The sequence below is a fragment of the Chrysemys picta genome, chromosome 14, assembly GCF_011386835.1.
Source record: "Chrysemys picta bellii isolate R12L10 chromosome 14, ASM1138683v2, whole genome shotgun sequence".
Taxonomy (NCBI): domain Eukaryota; kingdom Metazoa; phylum Chordata; order Testudines; family Emydidae; genus Chrysemys; species Chrysemys picta.
Window position 1 is genome coordinate 15,576,844 of NC_088804.1, and position 26,490 is coordinate 15,603,333.

At 38.9% G+C, this 26,490-nt stretch overlaps 1 protein-coding gene across 35 annotated transcripts in view; it reads right to left on the reverse strand.

Annotated features, from left to right (window-relative positions):
* Positions 1-26,490, reverse strand: part of CHD9 (chromodomain helicase DNA binding protein 9) — a 186,344-nt gene that overhangs the window by 68,070 nt on the left and 91,784 nt on the right. For 34 of the 35 annotated variants that reach the window (XR_010592546.1, XM_065567062.1, XM_042852265.2 and 31 more), the window contains 11 exons: positions 25,503-25,649; positions 14,163-14,231; positions 13,996-14,051; positions 11,590-11,707; positions 10,673-10,759; positions 9,963-10,100; positions 8,151-8,272; positions 6,648-6,891; positions 3,375-3,551; positions 2,195-2,338; positions 1,231-1,486 (listed from right to left, as the gene is read on the reverse strand). Coding sequence is in view for 34 of the 35 variants with exons in the window: in XM_065567062.1 (XP_065423134.1) it covers positions 1,231-1,486; positions 2,195-2,338; positions 3,375-3,551; positions 6,648-6,891; positions 8,151-8,272; positions 9,963-10,100; positions 10,673-10,759; positions 11,590-11,707; positions 13,996-14,051; positions 14,163-14,231; positions 25,503-25,649 (1,558 nt within the window). In the remaining variant the exon portion in view is untranslated. Of the gene's footprint in view, positions 1-1,230; positions 1,487-2,194; positions 2,339-3,374; positions 3,552-6,647; positions 6,892-8,150; positions 8,273-9,962; positions 10,101-10,672; positions 10,760-11,589; positions 11,708-13,995; positions 14,052-14,162; positions 14,232-23,925; positions 23,948-25,502; positions 25,650-26,490 lie in introns of those variants that run through there. The other variant, XM_042852273.2, reaches the window with a different exon arrangement.

Below are 26,490 nucleotides of genomic sequence, written 5' to 3' on the forward strand. Positions count from 1 at the left end.
CCCCCTGCCTGCCTTGCTCCTCCTCACCCTGCAGCCTCTGCGCCCCCTGCCTGCCCTGCCCCTGCAGCCTCTATGCCCTTGCCTGCCCTGCTCTTCCTCGCCCTGCAGCCTCTGCACCTCCCCCACCCCTGCAGCCTCTGTGCCCCCTGCTCCCCACTTGCCCTGCAGCCTCTGCGCCCCCTGCCAGCCCTGCCCCTGCAGCCTCTATGCCCCTGCCTGCCCTGCTCCTCCTCGCCCTGCAGCCTCTGCACCCTCCCACCTGCCCTGCTCACCCGGCAGAGGGAGAACTGCAGGCTCCACGTGGACTCAAACACTGTTCTGTGCTGCTCTGCGGGGGAAGAGGGAGCGGGGGAGGGGGAGGGACTCTGGCTGCTAGAGGCCCCAGTGGCTGCGAGCGGCTTTCAATCAGGCCCCGCCATCCAATCAGCCGAGCCGCACTGTGCATGAGGGGAAGGGGGAAATCCCGGACATTTCTACTTGATTAGAAATCCCCCCCGGACGGCCATTTAACACTGAAAAAGCCGGACATGTCCTGGAAAACCCGGATGGATGGTAACCCTAGCTTATGCAAGAACTCTGCCTTTGAAGCTACTCCTACAGGAAGGAAACTTTTGTCTGCTGACCCCGTTACATGAGGACAGATCAGAGACCCAAAAACTATTTAAAGAAGTAACTCTCAGATTAACAAGTGATTTTGTTCTGAGAAAAAGAAGTTATGAACTTGTAACCCCAGAAAAACCTCTTCATGGGGTCTGAAGGGCTGTTCACTGGCCAGAGTCCTTGTTGGAGTTGAGGTGATCTCTGGTAAGCTTATTAGCATGTATTTTTATTGTTTTAAATATATTTTCTCTATAATGCTTTTACCTTAAGAATAAATATGCTTGCTTAGAAAGAGCCGTGTGGTAACTGAACTGTGGCAACTACACTGTTTACTTGCTCTGTGGGGGGAAAAAAAAAAAAAAAAAAAAAGCAGGCCTGCTTAGGCAGTCTGACTTTGCTGGGGAATTCCCAGTCCAGGCAGGGAGCTGTGCAGACTGGAAACACCATGGTCAGGAGGGAGAGAGACGCATGTCTTTGCTAAGAGAGGCAATACTGGGGAGCCAGAAAATTAAGAGTGGGTGCCCTTGCTAGACTATAGAGGGGAAGTACAGGTGCAGTTGCCCTGAACTGTGACACCAAGGATGGAAGTATATCAACTGAAAAAGTCAGTCTTAATTTATAATGTTTTACCTTTGATAAGATACGGGTGGTTGCAGCACTTTCTGAGTTCCATCATAGTGTTAACTAGATTGGGTACATTAGCTTGGCCAGCTCCTTTCGACAAGAATGCGAAGTTCTTCTCCAAAATTGCCCGATAATATTTCTTCTGGATATTAGTTAGTTCTACTTCAATTATAGTTTCTTCCTTGGGAGCTAATTTTTTCTCTACATCTTCCTTCAACCGTCTCAGCATCATTGGTTTCAGGATAGCTTGTAACTTTTGCACCTGAATAATATATATATATATATATATAAAAAACTGGAATGTATGCAAAGGTAAAAAAAGAAGCTTAATTTAACATTTTACAATCTACATTACCTATTTGCCAGATTTACGTGAACTATTTGCCTGGAAGGGACATAGTCTCATTTTCAGAGACAAGTTACCAAAGTAATTTTTCAAATGCTCTGATTACAGAAAGGAAGCTTTTAGCATTTGTCAGCAGACAACCTGGCCTCAAAGAGGAAGAACTTGGATTTCCATTAATCTCACTCCTTTATTCATCATAGGCACATAATTTGTTATTTAATAGGGAAAAAATGAATTATTTAACATCAAATAAATAGCAAATCTTTACAAGTTATATTTCATTTAGAAATGTTTGTTCTGTACATCAAATTTGTGATGCCAAGCACACTTTCTTGGCTTGCTTAAAAATTTGAGAGGGTGAGCCCCTTCTTTACCGTCTTGTGTCATGAAGTGAAATTACATATCTATGTAAAGAGTTGATTTGTGTGACGGTTGATAGTAAGTTAGTCACCTAAATTGCTTTGGCACTGACTGAAAGGGCAGTGAAGGCAGAAAGGATTTAAATATAACCCATTTACAAACCACAGTATTAAAGAGAAAAACAAAACAAAAAGCATCCTCAAATTATTCACTCAAATTGCTATTCTGCAAGTAGAAAGTTAAGAAGTCGTTTATATGTAGTACCTGTTCCTCCGTTTTAAGGTCCCCAAATTCCTGCATGAATGTAGATTCAGCAGGAAAACGCAAAGGTTCAAGAAAATGAAGCAGGCTAAACAGTTCTTCTACTGTGTTCTGCAGTGGTGTGCCTGTCAAAAGCACTTTGTGCTCCTATATAAAGGCATAGATGTCACATGAAATTCTTATGTGCACAGTTAGCAAAAAGATTTTTTTTTTAAATTTCTGAGCACTAACATCTAACTGATTTCACAAGCACTAGAGATCTGATGGTTTATAAACAAAAGGAAGAGCATCAGTAAGCAAACTATTTGAGAGCTAGAATTTCTCTAAACTTTACATTCATATTATGTGCCCAATGGTCCATGGCTAAGATACTATTTTAATAAACTTCAAACAACATTATTAATCTGTGATCAAAAAAACTCATTACAGCCAAGTAATAAAGAAATGGTAATACACTTTATTTCCCTCTTTCTAATATTCACACACACTTCTCTCTCAATAATTACTGAAGTTTATAGTAGAAATTTGAATATCAAATTAGACAATTGATACCTTTAGTCTAGTACTGTGCTTCCGACAGCAGGCAATATCTAATGCTTCAGTGTAAAGTAAAAAATTATAAACTCAAAAAACCCCATAATGCATCTAGTCATTTGTGCATTATAATACATGAGTAGTCAGTGGCAATGAATTCCTTTTAGAACCTTGCAGGAGACCAGGCAATGGCCTCAGGCATAAGGTTTGATAACCCTTACATCTTAAGCAAGTAAGCTGCAACCATATAAGCAATATCATCATCCAGTTCCTTTCAAAGGTGTCAATATTTGTGAATACAAAGAAGTTGAAAAATGCTATATAAATGAGAAATATGACTGCAGTTAAAACTCTCATTCAAAATAAAGTAGGCTATCAGAAACAGCTCTAGTAAAAATGGATTCTGCTTACAGTTTATGCAAGTTGCATTTCAATCCCACAAAAATACACTGAAAAGGTTTCTGAAAATTGTATACCTTAAGCTGTGAAAACTATCAATAGTGGAATAATAGAACTTTCATAGACTGCCCTCATATAAAAACCACTCTCTTTAAGTCTAACAATTAAACAGTCTTATAATTTATCATAGTATTCTCCCTAACAGGAAAGAAATCTCATTAAACCAAGTAAATGAAATGCAGCCACTCACAAGATTCATGAGTTTGAGTCCCTCCAGGAGTTTGCAATTTTTATTCTTCAGCCTGTGTGCTTCATCAATAATAACACACCGCCATTCAATTGCATTGAGTTCTGGACAGCCACCAAGAATCATTTCAAAAGTGGTGATAATAGCTTGGAACCGGTAAGTACCTCGAATGATACGGCCCTAGAGATTTATTAACAAACATAACAGTTTCTCACATTATCTTGAATCTTCTCATTTTTCATTCTCAAGTTGCCAGTTTTGCTACTGAAATATTATCCAGTAGTGCTTTAAATCTTGAGATATACATCCTTTTCATCTTACCAGAGACTCACTACGATTGTGCAATTCTATAATTAATACTAAATGAATAATTGTCCATTTCAATAATGCTGTGTTGTTTCATGGACAATAAGTTTCTAACCAATTTGCATTGCTTTCCAATCATTAAGTGTCCTATCAAATAGAAGCGTTTAGATAATAGCACACTCTTATCATCTGAACAAAAGTCAAAAGGCTATCTTAACTGTCTACAAAATGGGATCTAGCCAATCAATCATTATACTGGATGGGACATCATTATGCACTAGTAAACTGTGAAAATTGCACATCAGCCACTCAGAATCAACTTATTCATAAAACATCAACATTAAAAAACCCTGTAATTTTAGCAATCTATAAGTCAGTTCCACAGAAAGGCAGAATACAATAGTTCCAACAGTACAATGAGCAACTATCACCATCACACCCTATTGCAACAAATCTCAGTCATACACTTTGTACCATTCAATACAATAAAAAAACATTTTAAATCGACCGTTGTCTAAAAGAAAGCTAAAACAACATGGTTTTCCTGTTTTGGATCAATGTTTTAGTTTTGCAAACAAATGTTTCCTTTATACTTTTATATTCTGCAAAACCTTGATCTTGATATAGAAGCAAAAAGGGTACAGTAACTCCTTGCTTAACATTATAGTTATGTTTCTGAAAAATGCTACTTTAAGCAAAACGATTTTAGGTGAATCCAATTTCCCCATAAGAATTAATCTAAATGGGGGAAGGGAGGGGTAGGTTCCAGTGAAATTTTTTTCACCAGACAAAAGACAAAAGACACACACACACAAAGTTTTAAACAAACAATACTGTACACAGCAATGATGATTGTGAAGCTTGGTTGAGGTGGTGAAGTCAGAGGGTGGAAGAGGGTTGGATATTTCCCAGGGAATGCCTTGCTGCTAAATGATGAACTAGCACCTCGCTGAGCCCTCAAGGGTTAACACATCGTTGTTAATGTAGTCTCACACTCTACAAGGCAGCATGAATGGAGGGAGGGGAGGCAGCATGGCAGAGAGAGACTGTGTGGGAGACACACACGTGTGAGAGAGAGAGAGAGAGAGAGACGCGCATTGCCCCTTTAAGTACGTTGACTCCACTCTAAGTACACTGCCTTTTAAAGTAGATCAGCAAATTGAGACAGCAGCTGCTGCCAGCAAGCTCTCTCCATTCTAAGCCCTGTCATGTTCCCCCTCCCCCCCCCTCTGGAGATGGGGTAAAGGAGTGAGGGGAAGTGGGGAGGGAGACACCCTGACATTAGAATCTCTCTTCTCCCCCTCGCACAGCAAGCAGGAGGCTCCCAGGAGCAGCTCCAAGGCAGAGGGTAGGAGCAGCACATAGCAGTGGAGGGAGGGACAGCTGAACTGCCCGGCAATTGATAGCCTGCTGGGTGGGTGCCGCACAAGGAACTTAGGGAAGCAGGGAGCTGATGGGGGCACTGCTGGTCCACCCTGACTTCAAGTCCCCACCAACTAGCTCTAACGGGCTGCTCTTTCTGCAAGCAGTGGACAAAGCAGGCGGCTGCCAAACAATGTTATAAGGGAGCATTGTGCAACTTTAAACGACCATGTTCTCTAATTGATCAGTAATGTAACAACGAAACAACGTTAAACGGGATGACGGTAAGTGAGGAGTTACTGTATTACCCTGTAACAGTTCCATGGGCATTACATCCTTCCTACTACAGGCCCCAATCCTGCAAGTTGTTCAATTGGCTCTGTTCAGGCATGGGTTCCACCTAGGAAGAGCCCAAATGAACTACTTTCAGCACTGTGGCCTAGATCAGAATCCTGGATTACTTATTTTGCTAAGACTGCCATATTATTTATATCTCAGAGCACCTCTAATAAAAATATTATGTATTTGCTCTAGGAAGAATTATTTATGTACAAATAAAATGATCCATCATATTATGTAGGCACCAGTCTTGACTCCATAGTTAAGGATGAGTTCATATCATACATATCGCAACAAAAAAAATACATCAGTTGATTACTGATAACTTCATAGGCCATCAGATTATTGTTTCTTTGAGGTCCAGGATCTGTAAGTTTAGTTTCACTTATTTTGAAAATGAAGTAAACAGAAAGGTAGAGGGAAAAATCTTCTCAGACCTTCTTTACACACTATGAAAAGGTAAAATAGGACACAAGTCAATTTAAAAATATCTTTTCCATGTTACATTTAATGTTTACAATTTCAGTTTTGTATTTTGAAAAAAACTATAAAACCAAATATTAATGTAAATTTAATTAATATTTTTAAATGAAAAAAATGCCTTTTTCGGGAAGTAAAAAATGGCCTTTGTAATGCTGGAAACAGCACACAAGAATCAGAAAACAGTTTAGTCTAAGACAAGGCTTATGCAAAAAGAAAGACCGTAAAATGATGAAAATGAAATAAATTTTTTTTTTTTTTAGTTATTTCAATAAAACACAAAAGTTATTAGTAATACGTGTAAACTTTTTTAACAAATAAAATTTGGATCTCAGGAATGTTCATTTAAATCCCGAAAGGGAATTAATAGCCTTACACAAGGCAAGTAAATTTGCTTTCTTTGAGACTATTTAAAGCTCGGAGAAATTCACTTTCTTTTCCATCTACTCTGCAAATTCAGGCCCAGCTCCTGCTGTTGACTATATTTGGGCACACCCTCGCCTCCACATTGAGCCCTACTGAAGTCAGTGATAGGTTACACCATGCATAGTCAAGTGCAAAATTGGAGGGGTTCAATGATCTAGAGGAACTGGAACAATACCAATTTTACCACATATATTAAACTCACCTATAATCACACACTAAAGATTGAAAAAGTCATTAAAAATATATACTCTGATGTAAAATGGCTCTTACTAAGACACACGCCACTGAACTTTACAGTATGGTTTTCCTAGTTATCTGAACTGGGTTACAGATGAGCTAGTGTACAAACAAATCATACAGTACCTGTGAGTCCCTGAAGTACATCTCATACTGCTGTATCATCTGCCTGCTAACCATGCTCCCATGATATACCACGACATTAAGATCAGTCCACGTGCGAAATTCTCTTTCCCAATTGGTTATAGTGGAAAGTGGAGCTATGATCAGGAAAGGCCCTCGTATACCAGTCAGGAGGATTTCATAGAGGAATGTAATTGACTGGATGGTTTTGCCAAGACCCATTTCATCTGCTAAAATGCAATTTCGTCTGAAATTACAAATATATTTATTATTAGGCTAGAGGGAACCATAAATGTTGCTCTTTTACTCAAAAGGACAATATCTGAAAACAATTAAAGTTAATAAAAATATAAGTCTAAAACAGATAATCAAACTGAGACAGTGCAGAATAGGCTCAATGGTATTCCTCCAAATGTAATAAAAGCATGAAACTGGGTACCCACCCAGAGGTCCAACTGTACCTTTTGATGTAAAAACCGAAGAGGCAGTTCAGGAGGAGGAAAACTCCACAAGATTCCTCTTGCAGAGTTTTCTCCAATTTTCTCTCTCATGGCAGTGTCAGCCTAACCACCGTCCTCCCAGTAGGAGTAGGGATTTGGGCTACAAACCACAGATTCCCTGGATTTACTGGAGGTGAAGTCCTGTGATTCTACATCAGCTCCTGGCTCTGTGCATATTCTGTGGAGGACCCAGCACATGGGGGAGGGGTGAGTGCCATGATTGGAAGATCCCATCTGCACCCAGATATAGGACCTATGATATCCCCATTTCCAAATTTTGGCCACTACAATTAAGACAACAGGTTTAAGTCCCCCAGTGCTAGCTTATTAATATGTGTAACATCCCTATGTCTAAGCTCCTGGAAATGCTATAAATATATGCATTTCCTGATGTTCTTTCTTCAACCTGTTTGTCCTTATGTGTGCTTCATTATGGTTTGAGGCACAGAAGCCAGCAGTATAGAGACCCCCACCTGTTCCTTCCACAGCTCCATTCTGTGCTATAAATGTTCAAAATCCTGCTGGTAACTTATTGCTGGATCAGTCTTGGCTTGCCCCCAACCTCCTCCCTCTTCTAATGTTTTTTACTTCCCCTTTCTCTGGTACTCCAATAAGCAAGGGTATGACCCTTTTGTCTTCCCTGCATAAATGATGTACTGGTGATCTGTGCACTTCGCTGTCTTCCAGGATCCAGCTTCCAGTAAAGTGCAGTGTTTAGGGTTTAGTTAAGTGAAAGAAATATTAATAGAACTTTTTGTTTGTTTGATTGTTAGTTAAAATAAAATCTCAAGGACTTGCAAAAGGATGCACGTATCCAGGCTGACAACCTGTATACCAAATTTCAATCGAAAGCCCCTTATGTATTTTTCTAGGTTTAACTTTTCCGCTTAAATACAGAAAAGTCAATGCAAATGAAACTAAGGCACTATTCCTTCACTATAATATTGCAATCCATTTTACCTATAACACATGCTGAAATTTACATCAAAATGTTTAGTGCCCTTACCTATTGTACCAGTTGAAAAGGAGCCAGTTGAGTCCTTCCAGTTGGTATTCCCTGAGCTGGTTGCCATTTTTATATTCTCTGGACTGTTCTATCTTCTTCCAGGAATTAGGAGGAGGTCGGTCCTTAAAGGAAAACCAAAAATATTTTAACTAAGCATAAATATTTTCCTGTTTCCAAAACATTGCTGTACTCAGTTTTCCTTACAGAGTGACTTGAAGGATTCTGAGTCTGCTTGTTTTTCTGTGGTTGTGAAGTTTCTTGTTATTGTTACTCTCTGTTGATTAAATTAACTCATGAATGTGAATTTACATTTATTTATTACACATATGCCTAGAGATCATGAAGAATGCTTTATTAATTTGAAAAACAAATTAAAATAAAATGTAACTGACTTTTTAGAAATAAATGCTAATGGTAAAAAGAATTAGGTAACAGATACATAAAACACCTCTGGAAAATGGTGACATTTTAAACAAGTACCAGAAGAATTAAGCAAGATACTAGCAAAAGAGGCTAATATGGCCTTCAGAAATAAAGAAATAAAATGCAAAGCCTGCACATTAAGCAGCAAAAAAACCTGACTGTACAAAAAGTCATGCGCCCTCCCCACCCGCCGATTATTTATTTTGTCATAAAATACAATCAGAGTTTTACTATATATATTTTTTATAGTACGTTGTGACAATGACATATATGGCTTCTCTTTGAACAAAAGTAATTTATTTGTTGTACATAATTTTCTTCCTATTAAGTTTTTCATTTGTTCAATTATTATCAAGAGGAGAAAAATAAGTCAGGAAATAGCTATGGAGTATATTGTGACAGTTATGCTGGCGTGGAAATGCAAGACCTAATTATCTCTCTGTTCATTTTAGTTGTGGATTTCTCTACAAAAGTGTTTAATCTACTCATCTTTATAAGTTCTACAATGGTAATTTACTTTGTATTACCCATCTCTTATTTTAAAGCTTTGCAGAAAGTTATCAGAATACTTCTTTAATTTTTTCTGATTAATAAAGTTAAGTATTTTACTAACAGCTATATATGCAGGCAGTAAATGAGAATAGGAACATTTACAGTAGAACCTCAGAGTTACAAGTACCAGAGTTACGAACTGACCAGTCAACCACACACCTCATTTAGAACCAGACATACCCTATCAGGCAGCAGCAAGACAGCACCCGCCCCTCCCCCCCAAAAGCAAACACAGAACAGTCCTGTTTAACGTAAACTACTAAAAAATAAAATAAAAGGAAAGCAGCATTCTTCTGCATCGTAAAGTTTCAAAGTTGTATTAAGTCAATATTCAGTTGTAAACTTTTGAAAGAACAACCATAATGTTTTGTTCAGAGTTAAGGACGTTTCAAAGTTATGAGCAACCTCCATTCCCAAGGTGTTCATAACTTTGAGGTTCTACTGTATGCAAAATTAACTGAGAATGTCTTGTCTGGGTAATAGGGTGAAGACCTACTGTAATAGGTCTGTGAACCTTATCTGCAGCTTTGGAGGCAGAAAAAGAAATGTCTGTCACTGGCAGGAAGCGGATGAACCAGTCCTTGATGACCCAGCCAGTTCTGCCTCCTTAAGTGCAGGCAGACAGTTCTAGACTCTCCCTGACGCAGAATATACCACATCTGTGGCCTTAACATATAAAAGAGAGCTGTGCTGCAAAGAGCTTACTGCATAACTCAGAGTATTTTCAGTACACCTTACAGATTTTCAGTGAAACTTGTACGATATTTTAATACAAACAGTTGAAGCTTTAAAGCTGGAAGGGAAAAATCCTATTTGACAAATTAGGTATATTTTTACCAATCTCCTTGAGTCAGGCCTGGAAGCTTGCAGTTGTTCAAATTCTTCTATTTTTGCCTGGTCTACATCTTCTTTTAACTCCCAGGTGCTGTCTTCGTATGGCAATGAACACCATTTTACTAGGTAGTAAATAACAGGCTGCAGGAAAAGAAATCCTTAATATTAGCAATTTGTGTACTAAGGACTTGATGCAGAAAATTACTGGGTGAGTTTTATGGCTTGAGTTTTGCAGGAGGTCAGACTAGATGGTCATAATGGTCTCCTCTGGCCTTAAAAAAATGTCTATGAATATGTGACTCTTACAGCTCAATTTAATGTCCTCCATTCCCTTTACACACTTCTCTATTTTTGTCATCTCATGCTTCTATTTTGACTAAGTTTTTAGAACATTAATTTTGTATTTTATTCTTCTCTAAATACCCAGTACACCTAGGCTTTTATTATTATTTTTATTAATAGTACAAAAAATGAAAAAGCACTGCATTCTGTAGAGTTTCTATTTTCCTCAGAGGGCTCAAAATACATATTGAACAAAAGGAGTGACAAGCTTATATACACACACAAATATTTCAATCAAAACCATTGACGAAACTCACATCATTAAGATTTTATTCTGCACTCCACTAAAATAAAAACAGGTGATACAACCACAAAACACAGAGCATTTGTGTTTTTGGCTTACTTCAAGTTACGTTTGGTCAAATATTTACCTCACCAGTGTCCTTATCTTCACAAAAGGAGACTTCTAGCACCCGGTCCACTTCAACGTAGTCAGGATTAAAAGGTTCTTCTTCCATCTGCAATTCAAGAGTAATATAAATAGTAATCTGGGGTTATGTGGTGAGGAGACCAGTGCTGCTGTGATTTAATACACCAGATTTTACCTCTTTAGATATAAATATGAGTAAGCAGTCTCAATCTAATGCCCGTGAGCTTTCGTCCACATTATCCACCTCAAAACCACTGCTCTGCTGTGATACCTACAGAAAACTTGACAATGGTTAGGCTGCTGGTATGCGGAGAGCACAGCCTATCATGCTGACCAATTTTGTCTGTTTCCTTGTTCTCCCTCAGTCTGCCTATATCCATCTGTTGTCTCTTATCTTATACTTAGATTGTAAGCCCTTTGGGGTAGTAGCTGTCTTTTTGTTCTGTGTCTGTACAGAGCCTAGCCAGGACCATGGAGTTCTGGTCCATGACTAGACTCCCAGGCCCTACAACAACAGAAACAACAATAAAAACAACATCACTAAACAATTAGAAAGACAACTGATGCCACAGAAAGACCTAGCTCAAGAACAGAAGAAGTGTTGTAATTTAGGACTGAAGTACACGGACATAACTGTGTCAGGAAGTTTGCACTATACAGTCCTATCCATACTCTGCCTGTCTGTCAGTCATCAATAGTATCAGTCTCTCATGATCACAAAGTTACCCAATTAATCCTGACTTTAAAAGACAAGTATTTAAGTAATTACAGGTGACATTCTTTTGCATCAAATAAATTTTAAAAAAGACAAAAATTCAAGACCCTCTTTTTATTTAGCATTAAAATTCAACCGCGTAATTCAAAATTGTAAAGCTTTTGGCAAGCAAAAAAGTTTAATTTACTATGTATTTTTCTTACATCTGCAAAAAAGTGGGCTCTTTGTGCTTGCCTCAGCTTGAACCGTTTAATTTTCTGCTGGATTCTTTTATCCTTCAAAAGCTGCTGTTCTGTGGCCCATTCACAGTGAAGATAGGAGCTAAAATTACAAAACATTAAGTTAACATATTATTACAAGAAAAGTTTTTCTACTTATTTTATCCTACAGTTCCCACAATATGCAATCATCAAAAGAGGACAGCAATGTGTCTTTACATACATTTTTATGTGCACAATATGTTCTACCATTTTGTTCAGTTTATTCCCCCTCCTTCGACATACATTCACTTTAGATTGACCCCATGTGGCTAAGGTACCCTTAATGAATAACATATCAAACACCTTTTCCCTCTCTAGAGCTCAAAAGACATTTTAGGCCCTAATTCTGCAATGTGTTGCATATGGAATGATCTCAGCAAGCGCATGGAACCCCAGTGAAGTTAACGGGGCTCCATACAGCTGCAGCAGTTCACCCACACACCTCACTTTGCAAGATCAGGGCCTTTGTTTACACAGTGATAAGATAATTAACATCTTAATAGAAATAGCTTATTAATAAAAAAATTCTCGCTGAGTAAGTTTCAGTTCTTTTAGTGAGAACATTTTTAAACCGCAGAACATCTGGGCCCCAATTCTGGAGGTTTACACTGAGGAGTAACAGTATGATGAGATTATTCACATGCATAAAATTAAACACGTGCTTTAAGTCTTTACAATTTAAAGCTCTTAGTGATGAGAGGAAAGGGGAATAAGCCATATGAAAGAAGACTTGTTTTCATCATCAACCCTTACTATTTTCCATTTTGGATTCAAGTTGATCATGGTGGATAACCTTTGTACACTTTATATGGTTTTGTTTCCTATGGGCAGAACTCCTTTTACTTTGTTACAAGAACAAATTCCGTGGCAAGCCCGAATAAATTCTACCACAACACCCATGGATTTGATGGCAATGTTAATTTATTCTATGTCCAGGAATTACCTTTCATTTCTGTACTCCCCTCCAAACACACCCTTCTGATTCATAGTTGAAAATACTAATGTAGAATTTGTCAGTTACTATTTTTAGCGACTACTATGTTTTATGATACTTTCTCCCAAGTTTTCTTGGCAGCTTATCTCCATAGCCTCAACAATTGTGATGGCATCCAGGTGGTCCAGTTCAGAACATCCTCCCCACTCTAAGTGCCCTAGGAAAAGGGGGAGGCTTGTAGCTAGCTTCAGTTGATCCTCTCTTTGTTTTCCCTAGTGGCAGCCTAGCTCACTAGTCTGCACTTCAGCTTGCACCCACAGAACAAAGGTTGAACCAGAAGTTCAGATTGGGTTCCCCAACTCCATGTTGCATGGCTCCAAGGAAAAGGGTAAGGAATATACACTGTATCCAATTAACTCCCTGTTACAGGGAAAGCTGGAAATCAACAGGCAGCTGCTGGCAGGACCCAACAGGGCAAAGCCACAGGTAACACACTGTGGGAACTTCTGTAGCCAAAATGCTGAATTCACTGAATTCCCAAATTCTGTGGGAGCAAAAATTATGTAGTACAGAAGGGCCTTATTTAACATGATGCAGCACTTCACATATCCTAAAGCTTGTTTCAGGCTTTCTACAAACTCAGGAAGACAACACTTGTGGTATACCTTCTGTTCACATATTTATGTTTTCTCCACAACTAGAAGAGCTAGAAACATTTTTTCTTAATGAAAGCTGATATTCAGGAATACTTGGCACTTAATGAACATTTTAAATTTTCATTTTTTTATTTAAATAAGAATGCTATTTTATCTGAATTTGAAAAAAAAGCAAACAAAACGTTGTTCATTGTGCCTCTATGAATCCAATCATCCAATCTATACTCTTAGCAGTTACTTAATATCTCTGAATAAAATTCTTACCAATTGTGAAGTGCTGAATCACAAAGGCAGATGGGTTTTGGGAGGACAAATTGCTTCAGATTTACTTAATATAAAACCAATTAAATTAAATTTAACGTCAGGTAAGTACCTCTTGCTAAATCTGACCTATATGAAAACTCACCTTGTGGTCAGAGATTGAAATTTTTAAAAATAATTATTATCTTTTCAAAGTTGTCATTCCTAGACAACATTGCCACTACTGTAAACTGGTTTTATTATAGGTACAAGCACCATTGATAATTTGTGTGTAAGAACTGAATAAACTGTAATTTACATTTTTAAAAATGAATGGGAGTACTTGCGAAGAAAAAAAACAACTCAAACATGAGGGAAAGTGGCAAAATCTGGCCCTAAATGTTTTTAAAAATGTTTCTAACTGATGCAACCTATAATTCATAAATGGGATAATATCTAACTAGAAGACTTCTTTTGCTTTTTAAGTAACCAACTTGTACAAACAACTATAATACTTACTAGTTCTTGTATTTTACAAAAAATTCTTCTTCTTCCATTGTCATTCCAGCAGATATCTAAGACAGTAAATTCAAGATTTTTTTAGACTCATGGACATTTAAAGCACATCTTAGAATAAATAATTCCCTTGTGAACACAACACCCTCATTTTAGTCACAATTACTCACTTCTTTCTTCACTATCCTGGAGGATAAAATTTTATCTACAATTGCTGCATCTTCTTCACTTGGATTCTCCTAATAAATGTGGAAAAATAATTAAATGATTACAGTCAGTACTAGGCAATCTCTTTAGAGATGTGTAAGGCTGAAAAAGCCTGGGGAACACAGTGGTACGTTAAAAGGCCAGTATGTACTGCAAAAACAGTTTCTTTTTCTCTTTTCTTTAATGTACATAAACTTTCTGTTTCCTTTCAGCCAGTGACAAAAATCTTTCAATAAATCTTTCCATTGACTGGTTATTAACTTGTCACTTTGTTTATTTAAAAAAAAATCCAGATGAACACAAAATCTGTATTTTTTAAAAATGTATTCTAAAGTAATCATTGTACCTTTTACTTTGATGAGGTCAATTCAATCCATTTTCTGTACCATGTATAAAAAGAGCATAAGAACGGCCATACTGGGTCAGACCAAAGGTCCATCCAGCCCAGTACCCAGTCTGCCGACAGTGGCCAATGCCAGGTGCCCCAGAGGGAGTGAACCTAATAGATAATGATTAAGTGATCTCTCTCCTGCCATCCAACTCCACCCTCTGACAAACAGAGGGTAGGGACACCATTCCTTACCCATCTTGGCTAATAGCCACTAACAGTCATGAATTTAACAGCCATGAATTTATCTAGTTCTCTTTTAAACCCTGTTATAGTTCTAGCCTTCACAACCTCCTCAGATAAGGAGTTCCACAAGTTGACTGTGCGCTGCGTGAAGAACTTCTTCCTTTTATTTGTTTTAAACCGCTGCCCATTAATTTCATTTGGTGGCCCCTAGTTCTTATATTATGGGAACAAGTAAATAATTTTTCCTTATTCACTTTCTCCACATCACTCATGATTTTATATCCCTCTATCATATCCCCCCTTAGTCTCCTCTTTTCCAAGCTAAAAAGTCCTAACCTCTTTAATCTCTCCTCATATGGGTCCTGTTCCAACCCCCTAATCATTTTAGTTGCCCTTTTCTGAACTTTTTCTAATGCCAGTATATCTTTTTTGAGATGAGGAGACCACATCTGTACGCTGTATTCAAGATGTGGGCATACCATGGATTTATATAAGGGCAATAAGATATTCTCGGTCTTATTCTCTATCCCTTTTTGAATGATTCCTAACATCCTGTTTGCTTTTTTGACTGCCGCTGCACACCGCGTGGATGTCTTCAGAGAACTATCCATGACGACTCCAAGATCTCTTTCCTGACTTGTTGTAGCTAAATTAGCCCCCATCCTATTGTATATATAGTTGGGGTTATTTTTTCCAATGTGCATTACTTTACATTTATCCACATTAAATTTAATTTGCCATTTTGTTACCCAATCACTTAGTTTTGTGAGATCTTTTTGAAGTTCTTCACAGTCTGCTTTGGTCTTAACTACCTTGAGCAGTTTAGTATCATCTGCAAACTTTGCCACCTCACTGTTTACCCCTTTCTCCAGATCATTTATGAATAAGTTGAATAGGATTGGTCCTAGGACTGACCCTTGGGGAATACCACTAGTTACCCCTCTCCATTCTGAAAATCTACCATTTATTCCTACCCTTTGTTCCCTGTCTTTTAACCAGTTCTCAATTCATGAAAGGATCTTCCCTCTTATCCCATGATAACTTACTTTACGTAAGAGCAGGGTTTCTCAAACAGGGGTCGCCGCTTGTGTAGGGGAAGCCCCTGGCGGGCCGGGCCGGTTTGTTTACTTGCCCGTCCGCAGGTCTGGCCAATCGCCGCTCCAGGCCAATGGGAGCTGCTGGAAGTGGCGTGGGCTGAGGGACTTACTGGCCACCGCTTCCAGCAGCTCCCATTGGCTCAGAGCAGCGAGCCGCAGCTAGTGGGAGCCGCGATTGGCCGGACCTGCGGACGGGGCAGGTAAACAAACCGTCCCGGCCCGCCAGAGGCTTTCCCTACACAAGTGGCGACCCATTTGAGAAACCCTGCGTAAGAGCCTTTGGTGAGGGACCTTGTCAAAGCCTTTCTGGAAATCTAAATACACTATGTCCACTGGATCCCCCTTGTCCACATTTTGTTGACCCCTTCAAAGAACTCCAATAGATTAGTAAGACATGATTTCCCTTTACAGAAACCAAGTTGAGTTTTGCCCAACAAGTTATGTTCTTCTATATGTCTGACAATTTTATTCTTTACTATTGTTTCAACTAATTTGCCCGGTATTGATATTAGACTTACCGGTCTGTAACTGCTGGGATCACCTCTAGACCCCTTTTTAAATATTGGTGTTACATTAGCTTTCTTCTAGTCACTGGGTACGGAAGATGATTTAAAGGACAGGATTCAGATTTGTCACCTACAAAGGATGGCTCAGGTTTGGGAATCTCCCTAACATCCTCAGCCGTGAAGACTGAAGCAAAGAATTTGTTTAGTTTCTCTGCAATGACTTTATCGTCTTTAAGTGCTCCTTTTGTATCTCGATAGTCCAGGGGCCCCACTGGTTGTTTAGCAGGCTTCCTGCTTCTGATGTACTTAAAAACATTTTATTACCATCTTTTGAGTTTTTGGCTGGCTGTTCTTCAAACTCCTTTTTGGCATTTCTTATTACATTTTTACACTTAATTGGCAGTGTTTATGCTCCTTTCTATTTACCTCACTAGGATTTGACTTCCACTTTTTAAAAGATGACTTTTTATCTCTCACTGATTCTTTTACATAGTTGTTAAGCCACGGTGGCTCTTTTTTAGTTCTTTTACTGTGTTTTTTAATTTGGGGTATACATTTAAGTTGGGCCTCTCTTATGGTGCCTTTGAAAAGCGTCCATGCAGCTTGCAGGGATTTCACTCTAGTCACTGTACCTTTTAATTTCTGTTTAACTAACCTCCTCATTTTTGCATAGTTCCCCTTTCTGAAATTAAATGCCACAGTGTTGGGCTGTTGAGGTGTTCTTCCCACCACAGGAATGTTAAATGTTATTATATTATGGTCGCTATTTCCAAGCGGTCCTGTTATAATTACCTCTTGGACCAGATCCTGCGCTCCACTCAGGACTAAATCGAGAATTGCCTCTCCCCTTGTGGGTTCCTGTACCAGCTGCTCCAGGAAGCAGTCATTTAAAGTATCGAGAAATTTTGTCTCTGCATTTCGTCCTGAGGTGACATGTACGCAGTCAATAAGGGGATAATTGAATCCCCCACTATTATTGAGTTCTTTATTTTGATAGCCTCTCTAATCTCCCTTAGCATTTCATCGTCCCTATCACTGTCCTGGTCAGGTGGTCGATAATAGATCCCTACTGTTATATTCTTATCAGAGCATGGAATTACTATCCATAGAGACCCTATGGAACATGTGGATTCATTTACGATTTTTACTTCATTTAATTCTACATTTTCTTTCACATATAGTGCCACTCTCCGCCCCCGCCCCGCACAACCTGTTCTGTCCTTCAGATATATTTTGTACCCTGGAATGATTGTGTCCCATTGATTGTCCCCCAACACCACCAGGTTTCTGTGATGCCTATTATATCAATATCCTCCTTTAACAGGAGGTACTCTAGTTCACCCATCTTATTATTTAGACTTCTAACATTTGTGTACAAGCACTTTAAAAACTTGTCACTGTTTATTTGTCTGCCCTTTTCTGATGTGAGATTCTTTTTTATGTGACTGTTTCTTGTCTGATCGGGCCCATACTTTATCCTCTTCCATCCTCTCCTCCTGACTATGACCTAGAGAATATCTATCAATAGACTCTCCTCTAAGAGAAGTCTCTGTCCGATCCACATGCTCCACTGCAGCAATCGGCTTTCCCCCATTTCTTAATTTAAAAAAATGCTCTGCAACCTTTTTAATCTTAAGTGCCAGCAGTCTGGATCCACTTTGGTTTAGGTGGAGCCCATCCTTCCTGTATAAGCTCCCCCATCACAAAAGTTTCCCCAGTTCCTAATAAATCTAAACCCCTCCTCTCTACACCATCGTCTCATCCATGCATTGAGACTCTGAAGCTCTGCCTGCAGTGGTGCTTTGTTGGTCAAAAATTTAAGGATGTAATGCTAAAGTTCCAACATGTGCTAGCATTTTGCTGATCCATCACACTATTTTTTCTTTCAGTTAAAGTATAAAATAGTTTCCATATTTTTTAAATCGAATGCCTATTTCTGTGAAGCTCACAAACAGTCACCAAAGCCCCTCTGGGTTCTATATATTCATGAAAATGCTAGATTGAACTGAATACAGAACCCTTTAATAACTGTCCTTTCTACACAGTAGGTAAGATGTCACAATTTTTAATAGGTACTTATCTTTAACTGTAACTTAATTATGCTGGTTAATATTTTTGTCAAAGAAGGAAAAGTGTTAATTGGCCATTTAGCTGACAGCGTTCATGAAAGCTTAGCAAGATGCCAACTGCATTTATATAAAGTGTATTTTAATAATAACCATGTTTTAATTTCTAATTGTTTTGCTTGAAGGTTAAGCTGGTTTGGCTTATAATATTGCTTTCTTATAGGTGAGATATGGCATTATTCAGCACAATATATCCTACATAAGATATGGATATCTTATATAGCAATTTTTTCAAAAACATCTTAATACGTATTTGTTGGGTTACTTCTTATCCTCATAGAAAGGTCATCTGGAAGCAACAATGTTTGATTATTAGAGACCACATAAGCATATGTTGACATCTCATTGAAAGTTAAAAATCATGGTAGTACAGAAGGCAGAATTATCTCTAGCATGTTTGTCTTTTCTTCCTTAGCTTTTTTAGAATCTGAGAATGAAAATAGGGCATGAGCTCTTTTCTACTGTTTACTTTCTAAAATCATACCCCTCTCTTTGAGTCATCAAAATAATTATTTCAACATCAAACTGATATCACCAGGGATCCTAGTTTTCCATTACATAAAAAAAAAAAAAAAAAAAAAGAACAAGTTTGCCTATAAAAAAACCCCCCCAGAAAAATCCATGTTTTTCCATGACTAAAATGAAATGCTGAACTTGAATTTCCCTAGCCACAATTTATACAGGTATCAGTTGAACATAATGTGTTATTGATGTATTTAAATTTTTAAGCAAGTCTGAAGCCTACCAGTGCCATCTATCATTATAATAAAATAAAATCAACAGAATTGTGATTTGTATTTCTTATATACACACACCAAATACTTCTCGGTCTCCATTCTGTATTTTCAGCTAACATGGCTTGGGCTGTCTGCCTGGGCAGCAGGGCTCAGATGCCGCCTGGAGCTCAAGCCCAAACCTGCAGCCCCAGGCTCAGTCTAACAGCCCTGGTTTGGTTAATATGGACAGCCGGATAACGGAGGCTCAGATAAAACAGGGTCTACTGTATACGTTTTTATTTTTTCACAAAATGCAAAAACTAAAGATTTACTGTAAAAATGCAAATTCCGTATTTTTCCATGGCAAACAGATTTCTACGATCCCAGTATATCACATGGAGAATGTTTTCTGACACAGAATAAGCAGCAGACACATTATTTTTCATTAACAAACATCTTGTCTTAAGGTGTCAAGTTTTCCATCCACAATTTGCCAACTGAGGCTTCCCAGACATCAATCTTTACAAAAAACAAACAAAACAAAAAAAACCCTCTCTCAATTTATGAAAAGATAATTAATTAAAAATATATAGGGAATATCCCATAACAAAAAATGCATACATTGCTAATACCTGCTACATACTTGTATCTTAAGTAAACATGTATAATCTCTCATTTGATATACTTTTTATTTTTAAATTTCAAAAGAAAACTTTTTAGAAGTTAAACATCCCATTAACAGGCAGTGTTCACACTGTCAAAGAACTCTGACTTTACTTTGATAGTTCAGTATCACCATACATTAACAAGAATTAAACCTATGTAAATAAATTGCAGGATTATGCAGCAGATTGTTATCATCCTGCACCTCCACAGCTGCACCTGCAGTCCCACCCACAAATTAATTTCTGCCAGGACTACTTCTAATACAGTAACTCCTCGCTTAACTTTGTAATTATGTTCCTGAAAAATGCGACTTTAAGCAAAACGATGTTAAGCGAATCCAATTTCCCCATAAGAATTAATGTAAATATGGGGGGTTAGGTTCCAGGGAAATTTTTTTCACCAGACAAAAAACTATCTACACACACACACACACACACACACACACACACACACACACACACACACACACACTATAAGTTTAAAACAAACAATTTAATACTGTGCACAGCAATGATGATTGTGAAGTTTGGTTGAGGTGGTGAAGTCAGAGGGTGGAAGAGGGCTGGATATTTCCCAGGGAATGCCTTACTGCTAAATGATGAACTAGTACTCGGCTGAGCCCTCAAGGGTTAACACATTGTTGTTAATGTAGGAGCAGCACATAGCAAGTGGGGGGAGGGACAGCTGAACTGCTGGCAACTGGTAGCCTGCTGGGCGGCTGCTGACCAGGGGACTTACGGGAGTGGGGAGCGGATAGAGGGCTGCTGGGCCACCCTGGTTCCAAGCCTCCACCAGCTAGCTGCAACTGGCTGCTCTTCCTCCAAGCAGTGGACAAAGCAGGCAGCTGCCAAGTAACGTTATAAGGGAGCAGTGCACAACTTTAAATGAGCACGTTCTCTAATTGATCAGCAACATAACAACGAAACAATGTTAACCGGGACGACTTTAAGTGAGGAGTTGCTGTACTCCAAATTGCTTCATCTTTTGAACAGTTCAGTTCTTTTAAAAACCCCTTTCCACAAAAATGTCCTTCCTTCCCCTCAAACCATGGAATTTTCTTTCATAGTTTCACCGGTCTGAAGTGCTTGATAGGCAAATTCCCTCCATAGTTACATTGCTCTGAAGATCTGGATAGGTAAAGTGCTTGGAACAGTGACAGGTTTAAGGCCCTATGCCTTGTGAATCATAAGAGTTAGAAACACACCTATTCTCGGCACTCCGCCCTAGCATAAAGCTTATACGTCAGATGCAGCCTTTGCGATGGCCTTTCTCCAGTCTCTACTAGACAGGCTTCCTCAGCACCTGCCCCCTTAACATGGACGCTGCTTAGGAGCTACCTTAAATGGAGCACCCTTAGGGACAATTACTTGAAGGAAAGACTACTTACTTGTACAGTAACTGGAGTTCTTCAAGATGTTTTGTCCCTATAAGTACTCTACTACCTGCCCTCCTTCTCCTTTACTTTGGAGTCCTTGCATTAGGCTGGATTTTGCAGTGAAGAAGGAACAGGAGCAGCAGTGGTCAGCCTTGCTTAATATGCTCTCAGATTGGGGTATGAGGGTATACAAAGTGCAGACATGGGCCATATGGACACTGCTATCCAAAATCTCTGATCAGAGGCACACAGACATGTGGAGCACCCATAGGAACAATTACTCCAAGAACACTGAAGTCCTGATAGAAAGCCAACTGAAGTCAATTGGGATATTTCCATTGGCTTCAATGGGCGTCAGATCAAGCCCTCAGTAAGCCAGGGCTGCCAAACCTGCAAGAAACAGAAGTAGCAGCACTTCATCACTTTGCACATGGAGCTAGCTGTTACCTTTGCAGCTTACTCCACAACATCAGAAGAGGAAAGGTAACTTATCCTTCTCAGGTTGCTTCTACAGCAAAATTTTTATATAGTGAGATGGAAAGTTTATCTGTTGTGGTGAACATACACACCATTTCCCTTAGCAGCCTGCTCTTGGTAGCTGAAAAGAGTCTTTACATGGACAGTAAGAGGACTGATAGGGAAAAGTGATTAGGATGCTAGTCAGTTTTTCTCTCCAATCAGTCATGTGTAAAGCGCTGCAGTTCTGCTAACTCTGCAAAGATGGTGAAAGAGAAAACCAGGGACAAAAGGAACAAACATAAGCATAAAGAAGTGGAAATGGAAGAAGTTAAAAAAAAAAAAAAAAGGTATCAAACATGGCAAGGGAAAAAAAGGAGAAAGAAGGCAAAAGGTACAAAAAGAGAAAAAAGGTGGAGACAGGCATCAGTGTGTGGGTGGGTGCAGTTTATAAAAGAAAAAACGCAAAGGAAAAATGTCTTGCAATTGCCCCAATTTGTAGAAAAATATTCCATATCTCAAGTCTTAAGTTATTACATACAAAACAAAAATACATATAAACAAAAAAAACAATGTTAAAAGAAAGTTAAGGTTTCCAAGTCCACCACTCGGAAGTTCAGGAAGATCAGAACAAAGGTTGCCATAATTCTGCCCCCTTGTGCAAATGCATAAGACAATTTTTAATTACATGATCACATCATATTTTTTTTCCACACAACCCCTTGCCAAAGTGTGGGTTGTTTTTTTTTAAGCAAATACAAAAAACAAAAATTCCATAATGTGGTATCAGACTGACCCCAACATGGGCCACCAACAGAACTGGAACTGGCAGGAAATGAAGGGTAGGAATAAATGGTTAGTATTCGTAAGGGAGAAAGGTAAATAGTGTGATCTCCTGAGAATCGATATTGGGATCTGTGCTGTTCAACATCTTCATAAATGATTTAGAAAAAGAGGTGAACAGTGAGGGCAGACTGCAAAGCTGACTGCAAAGAGTTAAAAAGGTATCTCACTAAACTGGGTGACAAAATGGCAGAAGAAATTCAGTGTCACTAAGTGCAAAGTAGTGTACACTGGAAAAATCCCCACTATACATACAATATGATGGGGTCTAAATTAGATGTTACCACTTAAAGATCTTGGAGTCATTGTGGATAGTTCTCTGCAAACGTCTGGCTCAATGTGCATCGGCAGTCAAAAAAGCTAACAGAATGTTAGGAACCATTAGGAAAGGGATAGATAATAAAACAGAAGGGATAGATAATAAAATAATGAAGGGATATACAATAACACAGAAAATATCATAATGCCACTATATAAATGCATGGTATACCCACACCTTGAATACTTCATGCAGTTCTTGTCGCCCCATCTCAAAAAAGATATATTAGAATTGGAAAAGGTACAGAAAAGGGCAACAAAAATGGTTAGGGATATGGAACAGCTTCCATACAAGGAGAGGTTAAAAAGATTGGGTCTGTTCAGCTTAGACAAGAGATGACTAAGGGGATATATTATAGAGCTCTATAAAATCATGAATGGTATGGAGAAAGTGACTAGGGAAGTGTTATTTACCCTTTCACATAACACAAGAATCATGGGACACTCAATAAAATTAACAGGCAGTAGGTTTAAAACAAACATAAGGAAATACTTCTTCACACAATGCACAGTCAACCTGTCGAACATGTTGCCGGGGGATGTTGTGAAGGCCAGAAGTATAATTGGGTTCAAAAAAGAACTAGACAAGTTCATGGAGGACAAGTCCATCAATGGCTATATAGACAAGATGGTCAGGGATGCAACCCAATGCTCCAGGTGTCCCTAGATTTCCAGCTGTCATAAGCTGGGTCTGGATGACAGATGACAAATCACTCAAAATTGCCCTGTTATAATTCATTCCCTCTGAAGCATCTGATGGAAACCACTATCAGAGACAGGATACTGGGATAGATGGACCATTGGTCTTACCCAGTAAGCCATTCTTGTACTCTTGTGACCTTTAGCCACAGCAAAGACCTCTATACCATTTGATCTAGTGAAGAAGTGGGCTATTAAAGTCTAAGTAGGCCTGCCAGTAAAGGAAGATAAACACACACTTGGCCAATGAGTTTCATTGATATTTGCTGACATCAAAGGCACACTGGGACTCTATTCCAGGTTTTGGGAGGGAATGATGTATCTAGTGGTTACAGATCCTCTTAGCCTACCTGTCTGTCTCCTTCTGCCTGTCTCCTGGAATGTCCCTCAACAGCATATTCCCTTCAGTTCTTGTCACTCCCTCTTCTATTACTCTTTGCACATAACAGTCCCACTCTGCTCCTGTCCCTGCCTAGGCCACAGGTTCTCAATCTTTTTGGGCTCAGGATTCATTTGTAAACCTCGATGGCCTGTCACAATGCATTAAATAGCTTTAGTGCAAAACACTTGTGGCTTACTAAATATTTCTTATCCACAATATATAATATCCCCATTAACATAACAAGTACTACATAACTACAACTTGCACACTGTAGTGGCAGCTCCTGTCCATTGGTGCTAGCTGGGCTCACCTCCCTGTTCCAGGCACTGTGACCTCTGAGGTTGCAGCACCCCTCAGATTTGGAGTAGCCCCTCTGACTCAGCACCACTTACTCTAATTTTCTCCCTCACCCTACATCATGCCAGCAGGGCATCTGAGCTAAACCTGAACAGCACTGCAACCCCATGCACCATATTGCAAAATGCCCCAAGTGGGGAGCAGAGCCCAGCCAGCCCCACGTCGGGAACTGCCACTGCAGAATGAATGAGGGGTAGGCTCTGCAACTCCCTCCCCAAAGGCAGAACCTGCCCCCAGATACCCATTCCCCAGGCCTCCTATGCGACCTTTTGACACACATGGAACCCAATTTTGGGTCGTGACTCCACAGGTTCAGAAACCCTGGCCCAGACTGTACCATTCTTCCCTCTACTCCTGTCCATCCCTCAAATATGTTGCTATTTCCCTTCTCTTATCCCCTGTACCTGTCCACCAATGGACTGCTCTTCCCCCCACCCCTCTATTACTGAACCCAAGGAATTCAAGAAAGTTGGCTTCTGTCTCTTCCTTCCTGCCTAGGTTCCAACAGGGGGAGTATTGAGAACACAAGAGAGAAAGTCTCCTTATTCTCAGCTCTGGTGCCCACAGTCACAGAAGTCATCAACAGCCAGAAGGAGCAACTGCAGGAAAAGTCCAGTTCAGCTCTGGACTGGAACATGGCTGTTCTGTAGATGTGGAGCATGCTCAGTGGAAATGCAATGTCCAGAGAATTTTGCTGCCATTTTCTAACAAACCTCTTTGGAGCATGTGGAAATGGTAATTTTTAGAGGCTTATAATTTGGCTAAATTGGGGTGGATTTTCAAAAGAACAGGTACAGGCATTTCTCTGATCCTAGGATATAGCAGCAACCATGTTTCAAGTCTCTGCACAAAAGCATGAGGTGCCATAACTTCTCAATGAAACAGTTGCAATAATTTTGTAACATTGGCAAAACAATGTCATTTTCTCTAACCCAGTTCTCAATAATGGATGAACTGTTTTTGCTGCAGCTTTCCACATAAGTAGTATTTATGTCAGACACCAGATGACCTGAAAATTGGAAAGCAGAGGATAACTGTGTGGAATCTGGGCAACTGCTACTGTGCATCATAATTACTGGGTCACTGACCTAAGTCAGCCAAATAAGGCTAACAAAATAAGCTTTACCCAGGATATAGTGAAGTTAGTTGGAAGGTTCACACTACTCACAGTTCTGGATTTTTACTTACCACAAATAACTGTAAGGGTTGCTCAGCAGGCAAAGGCGCAGAACTCTTTTTGATTTTCACAGAAACTTTAGCCTCTTCCTCGGACTGTTTTCCTTCTCCTTCCTCAGCATACTTTTTTCTTTTAACTTGACGATTTGATCTTCTCTTCTGCAATATAGGAATATTAAAATAACATTTTTACTGATCATTCTTTCTAGCAAGAACTGCTTATATTGAACATTTGTTAAAAATAGTCATTCAGCTACACTATATATTACTATAGAAAATTTAGTGCGCAGTAATTTTGATAAATGCACACATTTAAAGAAAAATGTAACTGTAAAAATAATAACAGAGTGTGGAGATGTTAGGCCACATTTTGGACCTACAAATCTTGTTAATGTTTCTTTAAGTTTTATATTTATATATATATATATATATATATATATATATAAGTAATTAAATGGCTTTGTCTGTATTTACAGCTCAGAAACAAAACTGGAGTAATGTTTTCTGGGTATTTAGGAACAAAATTCAAATGAGAGCTATTTTGTTTCATGAATGCACTGTAATTTTTCCCGATAGTAATTTCATAAAGATAACTACAAAAGACCACTGTGTGCTATTAATCTATCTATATCAATAACCTATAAAGTGAAGGTTTATACAATGTGCTAAAGTGACTCCTCTATGAAATAAAAAGTCACTTTTGTATAAACCAGTTTCACAAAGACTCTCAGAAATTAAGAAAGACCCTAGACAAGTGAATGATTTCAGATGTGTTAGTCTGTATCAGCAAAAACAATGTGGAGTCCTTGTGGCACTTTAGAGACTAAAAAATCTAGCCCACGAAAGCTTATGCCCAAATAAATTTGTTAGTCTCTAAGGTGCCACAAGGACTCCTCGTTCTTTTTGCTGATACAGACTAACATGGCTACCACTCTGAAACAGAAAAGAAGAAAAATGAAATAACGCCAAGAAAAGAAACATATAGTAAACATGAGACAAA